We start from the raw sequence: 8,200 nt of genomic DNA on the forward strand, positions 1-8,200 counted from the left end.
TGGGCGGGGCGGAGCGGCAAGAAGACGAAGGGGGAACCGTATCTGATGGGGAAACGCGGATTGACGTAACACCTGTTTTGAACTTCAAGCATCACCTCAAGAAGGATCTCTGCTACCCTCTGGTGGACGAAGACGCAAACAACACCATAGTTGCTTCATAAAAATTTGATTCTGGTGTGGAAATTATTTTAAACGTTTATGATTGACTTGAGTAACCCAGCAAACGTGTGCATTGGATGAAAACTTGATTTAAATAACAGTGCATGTGTATCGGTAGGTTTGATATAAACTTTAATATCCAGTTGAAATGCTGTGATATTTGGACCTTTAAAAGGTTTTGGTATCTAAAAAAATCCACTGCATTAAGGCTTATTGGTGACTTTAATTTGATTAAAGCATTGTGATTATTTAGGGTGTGTAAAAAAAAAAAAAAAATCCTCCAGTGTCATCCACATACCTGAAATAATGCAAAGGGTTTTTTTTTAACGAGATGCATTGAAGGTCGATGTTTCCATTTCAGCCATAAAAATATTTGCAAATGCAAACCTTTTAGTCATGGCAGCTCCTTTAACCTGCTGAAAGTACTTATTAAATTGGAAATCATTCTGGGTCAAATTGATTTATAATGATGGGAAGATTTCCTTTGCATAATAAACACATAGCAGCACACAATCTGTATAGGATTTCCATTTTTATTTAAATACAAAAATGTACATGTTTTTACCACAGAGATAGATCCATTACAAAATGTTACTCAGTTTCAATCATTACAGCATATAAAACCCCAAAACACCAGACAAACACGTTTGCAGAAGTTTATTTTATAAACTTATTATAAACAATATTAAAAATCTACAGCACACAAAAAAGTGCAGTAAGTTTTAATACTAGACCAGGAAGTCTGAGAATAATGTCTCAACGAGGCAACAAGGCATTCAAGTAAAAACTGGCATCCGAGAATTTTTTTTTACCTAGAAAACAAGAGAAATTAAAACCAACAGAAAGCAAACCAAATTTTCCTCAAGAAAAACAAACATAAGGCATAGAAATGTACTGATTCATATATGTCATGTAATCACATCTTCTCATCAGGAACTGGTAGCAAAAAAACAGGAAACATTGTCGCTCTTATTTTAAAACATAAATATTGAACCTTTTGGTCAGAACAAAATTTTTGCTCTAGCTTAATATTCTTCTCATGTTTTTATTAATGACCAAGTCAATAGAGTAAGAGACCCAACCCCGAAATTTCCTGTTTTTTTCTTTTTCGAACCCACTGATAAATAAACATCGCATTATGCAACTGTAGGAGGCGCTTTTTTGATTGGTACATATTTAAAAAGTTGTCCCTCATGTTTCTCAACACAAAACAATACACACAAAAAAAACTGTCAAAATAAACAAAGTTTACATTTTTTGTTGCCAGTGATTTTAATAAAAACCAAACTGTTTTTTATTTAGCGTCTTCTGATTAGATTATTTGACCTAAACCTACACAACCCAGTACACTAAGACTGCTTTTTTTTGTTTGTTCGTTTTTAAAGTTGTACTACATATATGTTGTGATCTATCCTATACATTTAAAGTGAATTCCTGTGTATATGTAATCATTTAGAAAAAAATGAACATGATCAAATGCTGGGTGTGACCTTCCCATCCTCAGTCCCAGTCCTCTGTAAAAACAACCTAACACTGATGAAACAGAAAAAGTCAGATTAAAGCTGAAACAGCTGAAAAAAATAACTACACGTTTCTTATTCCTATTTACAATTCAACCTAAGGAGTATTATGGGTGACATGTAGGGTCCTGGTTAAGAAAAAGTATAACCTCTTTCAGTTATGTTTCAGGAGGTAAGAAAATAACTGGTACATAGCAAGTTCTGAATTATTAAATGTCAACAGATTATACATTCTCATTATTAATTAAAGCTAAAATGGAAAACTGGTTGAAAAACATTAGTACACTATTTTTGCATTTATTGGATTAAGTTGATGCTGCTACTTGACTTCACTTGATTATTTAGTCATGAGAATGAAAAGATGAAGATTAAGATTATACAGATGCCAATGTGAGCATTGGCATCTGTAATAACTGATCAGTAATAACTGATATTACTAATATCAGTTAGTAATATCTGATATTAGTTAGTATTACTAACTAATATCAGTTAGTAATACTAACTGATATTACTAATATCAGTTAGTAATATTCAGTTATTACTAACTGAATAATCAGTTAGTAATAACTGATTATTCACAATTACTTGAGTATTATATCCTTTATGAATCCAGACATTTTTAACAATGTGGACCCAAAAGTAGAACATGCAAATTTCAATATATTGTATCCACCGACAGGGTGTCCAACTGAAAAAACCAAACCATGCAAATACAAGAGCAGCAGGAATGTCACACGGAAAACAAGAATCTGCCCAAAATGGATTCCAGTACATTATTAAATCCTGAGGTTTGAGCAATCCTCACTGAAACCGCAAAAACCTAAAAGTTTCAAAATCAGACTCTGCAGAATTCAGATGCTAAATAAGTTTCTAATGGAGCAGTAGGAAAAAGAATGAACAAGTTCAGCATAAACTGGGTCATAAACAGCAGAAACAATTATCCTGAGGAAAAATAAAGAAGAGTGGACTGAAATACCACTGCAGAGATTTGAGAGACTGATAAAAATGATGGCCGCTGCAACGTGTTGCATCTGAGCTGTACTTAGTTTTTCAAAAACAGCTTTTCTCTTTCTGCTTCTATTTATTGACATGTGGAATCTGTTTTATATTTGCAAACTCAGAGAACCTCAACCTGGTGAAAAGCAGGTCATTTTTACAATGTCCTCATATCAAATTCTTATTTTTTTACGAGTCCATATTTATAAATGTGCCATGTTAGGATTACAGATAAAGCAAGCCGATTGATAAATGTTAAAACAGGACATTTAAAACAAAACATACACAGCTTTAGTTAAAATAACTTAAAATATAAGCAGGATCAATGGAATCAGAAAAACACAGACCTCCTAACTTTTAAGAACTCCAAAATTAAATCAAGGGAACAAAAAGAAGCACATTCTTTTTAGACAACTGAGCTACACTATATTTTCATAAATAAAAGTCTAAATGCAGTTAGATTTTACACAGGATTTCTTTTAAGGTTTTCTACTACGACAATAAAAATAAATTGACTTGCGCAGAAAACACCTGTTCAGAATATAGTTATATACCTCACTTTAAAATACATGAACTTCCTTTATGGGTGAGTTTTAGCAATAAAACACTACAATACAGAAGAGCATTATGTCATAGCCTGAATCAGTCAACATATTATGACATTTGAGCCTGTTTTTTATGCCAACAAAAATATTTTCCTTAATTGTAATTTTTGACAGCAAAGAAAATAAAATAAAAAATCTAAATATTTAAAACTCTCATTATTTCTATTAACAGTGGAGACGAGTTCACACTGTCGTAGGCTTTTACTGGACAACAGGGTGGACTACACCAACAGTGACACTAAAACACCAGGTCTCTGAGGTCTGTTATCTGCAATGGAAAGTTTCATAACAGGCTCCTCATCCCTCATTTACTTTACGTTTACATTTACTGAATAGTCTTATCATAAGATTGGTCAGCTGCTCTCACACAGACATATAGTGTCATAAAGCTGCAGGGAAGAAGTCCTTGATGCTCTAGACTGAGTGTTGCCTTCCTGATCCAGACGTGTCAGGATTAAAGCTGTCCTGTTTAACATCAAACCACCTGCTTTCCTGAACAGCGGCCCAGTGTCGAACTCCACAGTCCACAGGGTTTCTCTAAGTGTGAGGCTGTTTTCTCTACTAATTTTTAATTATTTTACACATTCAACAAATCAGTGTTTCCATTCTGATGACATACAAAGAGCCACCTAACTGACTAGCCTAGTCTGAAAAACAGGGTTATGTTTGGGGCAAAAGATGAATTGTAGAAAAAAAATAAAAACACAATAAACCTAGAGCTTATTTTCCTTTTTGGTAAAAACCCATATTTTAAATATTGCCTCCAGCATCTCAGCATACACTTACACACTTAAAGTCCCTTCTCTGTGGGTGTGGCTTTAACCGGTTCTGCCCTGGCGATTTGCTTCGCACCGGACTGCATTTGTTGATTGGCCTGTGATTTACGTCACTGCTGAACCGTCACCAGCTGAATGGCTGCCACTGAAGATTAAAGGATTTCTTAAATATGCTTAAAAAAAAATCAAGGCAACACTCCAGGTATGGTTTTGATCAGGGATAATTATAACATGATGTAAAGCTCAAAAATGTCAATTTTACATAATAATGCCCCTTAAAGGCTTTTCCACATTATATGCGGTTCTTAAACATCATGGGGTGATGATGTGGGGTTGATTGTGTTTGCATCTTCCTGTAAAACAGAATCATCTGCAGCTTGTAACTGATCTAATATGAAGTGCAGTTTTTGTTGTCAGTTTTGGTCTACACATGTTCAGTTTGCACTGCAAGTACAAACAGAAAACCAGAACTTTGCTCAGATGGAGCATTCACCATCTGAAACAGGACTGGAAATGTGATCAGTGGACTAGTTCTCATTGGTTAACAAACAAATAAATCAACATGAATATGGCATCAAAACTGAAAATAAAAAAGGTGGGGAAATTTTTTTTTGGTTAAAAAAAAAAAAAAAAAAAAGAATAGAAATATAAGAGGAAATAACCGACCAGCGGAGCAGATATTTCAGCTGCTGAAAAGAATCAACAATTCTGCTGATCTGTTTTAGGGGTTAGACATAACTAGAGGTACAGTTCCATCTTTTAGATCAGTAGTGAGTCAGCTTTACTGAAGAAAAGACAATATAAAGGAGGGCTGCAGGAATTTTGAATCTAATGCACAACCCTTTTTAGATTTTTGCTAAGACGTCAAAAATTCAAATACAAATAAAACGGTTGACTAAATCTAAAATGGTAAAATTGTGCTTAAAATCAGATCAAGACTACAATTAATTCAAAATATGCCGTCGAAATCAACACTGGTTTAAGGATTAGTCTTGGAATATTTTATCTAGAATGCTTCTCCAAGTAGGACAGAAATGAGCTAACTACACTGATGTGTAAAGACTGACAGCTGCAGACATGGCTGCACCACAGGGAGACATGAGATTAGTTATTATTGTTGAATATTGGTTATGATTAATTTGTCTTGCTTTTGTATCATCTAACAACGTCTGCTTCCATCTCTACAAACATCATTTTATGAATATATGTTTCATGAGGTGTTTGTGCCAGCAGCAGTGAATGTTCTTCTGAGTGAATCCATTAACCTTCCTAGTGGCGCAAAAAGTGGGTATGCAGCGCATGCAACGCATAGGGGCACAGCACCAGAGGGGGCGTCAAAACCCCGTGTGGAGAGGGCGGCGCGCCGATTATGTTTTCCTATACACTTCAGCGCGCCTTACGCTCCTTCTCCTCGCGTACGTAACGAGGTAAATGTGGCAAGTTTTACCTCGTTACGAGGGCGATTTATGTTTTCGCATCCACCTGAATAATGTGTAGTTGCGCCACTGAACCTTCCTGTTATGTTGCGGGTCAATTTGACCAGTTTTAAAGTTTAAAATTTTTTTAAAAATTGCTCCTAAGATGGACATGACCAGAAACATTGGCTAAATGTAATCATGAACCTGTAAAGGTTTCAAACTAGGTGGCTAATACCCCTATACACTTTGATACCTCCAACTAAATCCATTCTCCTAAAAAGGGATTAAAAAATCCCTAATTTAAATTATTTACATTGCCCTGAAACTGAATATAAACAAAATACCAGAAGTCTAATCAAGAGGACAGCATGTTTTTTTTGTCGTTTCTTTTTTAAATCAGTGCTGAAAAAGGAAACTGTTCTAGAGCATTAAGGATGTCGTCTTGTGGAGGACACCGTACAGCTGAATTTGAAACCACTTGCAGTCTCATCAGCACATGTGTACTCAGCTCCAGAGTCACATTGTACTCGCAGTGTGCAGACAAAAGACGAGGTTCTGCTGATCCAGATTGCACAGACTGTGGATCACCTCCAACAGCAGGGAACTGCTGTACTGGAATATTTTAAGTTACTTTGAAAACATGCTATGAAGGACAGCAACCCAGATTCTTAACAGTACGTTGAGGCTGATCTCACACTATGTCTCTGGATTTTTAGCTCGAGCCTTTTCAACCATCTTTGTGTGCTGGGAGAAGATGGCATCAAACGCCTCATCTCTGTGCATCATGGCACCAAACACCATCGGCTGCAAAGAAACAGGCAAGACAAGAGCATCAGATTATGTTTAAACAGAATCTGATGCCGTTTAAAGCACAGAAAAAGGAACCTTTTTTTCTGTTCTTACAATTGTTTTTAAACTGGTGTAACTAAAAACAACAGATTTTAAACTATATTTTCTTCAGCTTTGTCTGTAATGAAAATCTTACATAGTGGGTGTATTTTTAAAGCTTTTCTAAGCAATTATTTTAAAGAGAGCAAAACAATCAGATTGACACAGAGCCTTACAGAAGCATCCAGACCTGCGTTTTGTTAGGAGTTTATGTGACAGACTAGCATAAAGCAGTGCATCATTGTGAAGTGGAAGGTTGTTTTCAGAATTCTCAACAAAATAGTACATGATTTGGCATTCATTTACATTCTGTGCCCCTGTGACACCAGTAGTGTGTGATGTAACCCCAGTATTTACCTGACTTGGACAACAACCATCTTAGCAAAGACGCCTCGAGTTTTCTAAACTACACGAATGATCAAAACTATCAGTCTATCAGTTTGGACAAAACATTTGCACTCATACCTTTTGGGTGGTAGGCGTTGCTATGGAGATCCCCATCCCTGAACCAGGTAGCACTGACAAAACCTTATACTGTATGGAAGACAGAAGTATAAAAGAGAAGCAAAAGAAGCAATGATTATCAGTCACCTTTAACAAACATCTACCTTCTGGATTTCAGTGATTTCGGTCAGTTTGATGACTTTATTCCTCTTTGAAGAACCAGATCTTGAGCTGGAGCTCTCGAAACACAAGTGGCTGTAAATTCAGAGGACACCAAGAAAAAATGTTTTCAACAAAAACATGATAATTTCTGTCAAATTCTCAGATGAAATGATCAGATGTTTTGTTGGTGTTTGCATACACAAAGGTTAAAAATCGTATTTATGAATAACCATATGAAAGCCGGAAGAGGAATGTGAGAGTGACTCAAATGAGAGAGGGGGTGCTTACTTCTCTGTAACATACAGGACTCCGTGACGGATGTAGTCTGTTGGTGTCTTCTTGTCTCTATTGATCAGGCAGCAGCGCCAGCCATTCTCACACACTGAGAAATGAAGCAGTAGTTACAAATCTCCTGGAAGCAGATTAATAGTGTATTGCTCTACCAATAAATGTAGTGCTGAACAGCCAGAATTCAATCAAAACAATGTTAGTGACTGCAGCTGTTCCTAGTCTGACCTGGCAGAGGGCGCTCACTCTCCGGAAGGCTGAAAACCTCGTGAAAAGCTCCTCTCTTTGTGCTGTAGTATCGGCCTCCATCTTCTTCTCTACTGGCACCGAGAGGTACAGTACAAACGCTCCCTCGGCCCCCTGCCGTGGCAACCTGAACAGGAGGATGGTTGGGGGAAATAAATTAGATGTCCTCCATACTCTTTCAGCATGGTGTTGCTTTTGTGATAATTTCTGTCATTTTTTTTGCCTCTTCCAACTTTCTTACCACACAGTTAGAACTCAGTAGACATGTTTCTGATGTAAGGGTTAGAAAAACTGCATTGCATCGAAGTATTTTGCATGTCAGAAAAAGAGGCCTACAGTTTGGAGTGGTGAAAACTTTTTTTGTTACTAGTTATCAATTTAAACATGTTGATTCAAACAATAGTTAGCAACTTTTCTGCTAATGTCTAGCAGGACATTAGCATAAAGGTATGAGATATGAAACAGCTTAAAAAAATCACAACCTAGTCTTTGTTCAATTTAAAGTTTCAGAACTCTAAGGATTTCTTTAAATTGCTACATTTAAAGAAATCAATATTGATTGATTCTCAAGGATCTGAAACTCACTGGAGGGATTTCTGTCCCATCTGGACTGAGAACCCCTCAGGAGCAGGGCCGGTCAAAAACCCCTAAAAAGGCACTGGCTTAAAAAAAAAAAAAAAGGGGCACATCTTACCGCC

At 36.4% G+C, this 8,200-nt stretch overlaps 1 protein-coding gene across 2 annotated transcripts in view; it reads right to left on the reverse strand.

Moving 5' to 3' along the window:
* Positions 1–4,009: 4,009 nt before the first annotated feature.
* The window catches only part of LOC106939046 (GRAM domain-containing protein 4-like), a 37,372-nt gene continuing 33,181 nt past the window's right edge, over positions 4,010–8,200 (reverse strand). Inside the window, exons 15-20 of one of the 2 annotated variants that reach the window (XR_001422747.1) lie at positions 7,485–7,629; positions 7,257–7,350; positions 6,971–7,061; positions 6,828–6,896; positions 5,568–6,278; positions 4,010–5,321 (exon numbers count right to left, since the gene is read on the reverse strand). Coding sequence is in view for 1 of the 2 variants with exons in the window: in XM_015021315.1 (XP_014876801.1) it covers positions 6,171–6,278; positions 6,828–6,896; positions 6,971–7,061; positions 7,257–7,350; positions 7,485–7,629 (507 nt within the window). In the remaining variant the exon portion in view is untranslated. Of the gene's footprint in view, positions 6,279–6,827; positions 6,897–6,970; positions 7,062–7,256; positions 7,351–7,484; positions 7,630–8,200 lie in introns of both variants that reach the window. The other variant, XM_015021315.1, reaches the window with a different exon arrangement.

This window comes from Poecilia latipinna, unplaced genomic scaffold (assembly GCF_001443285.1).
Source record: "Poecilia latipinna isolate Pla-1442-1.1 unplaced genomic scaffold, P_latipinna-1.0 Scaffold2759, whole genome shotgun sequence".
NCBI classification, from domain to species: Eukaryota; Metazoa; Chordata; class Actinopteri; order Cyprinodontiformes; family Poeciliidae; genus Poecilia; species Poecilia latipinna.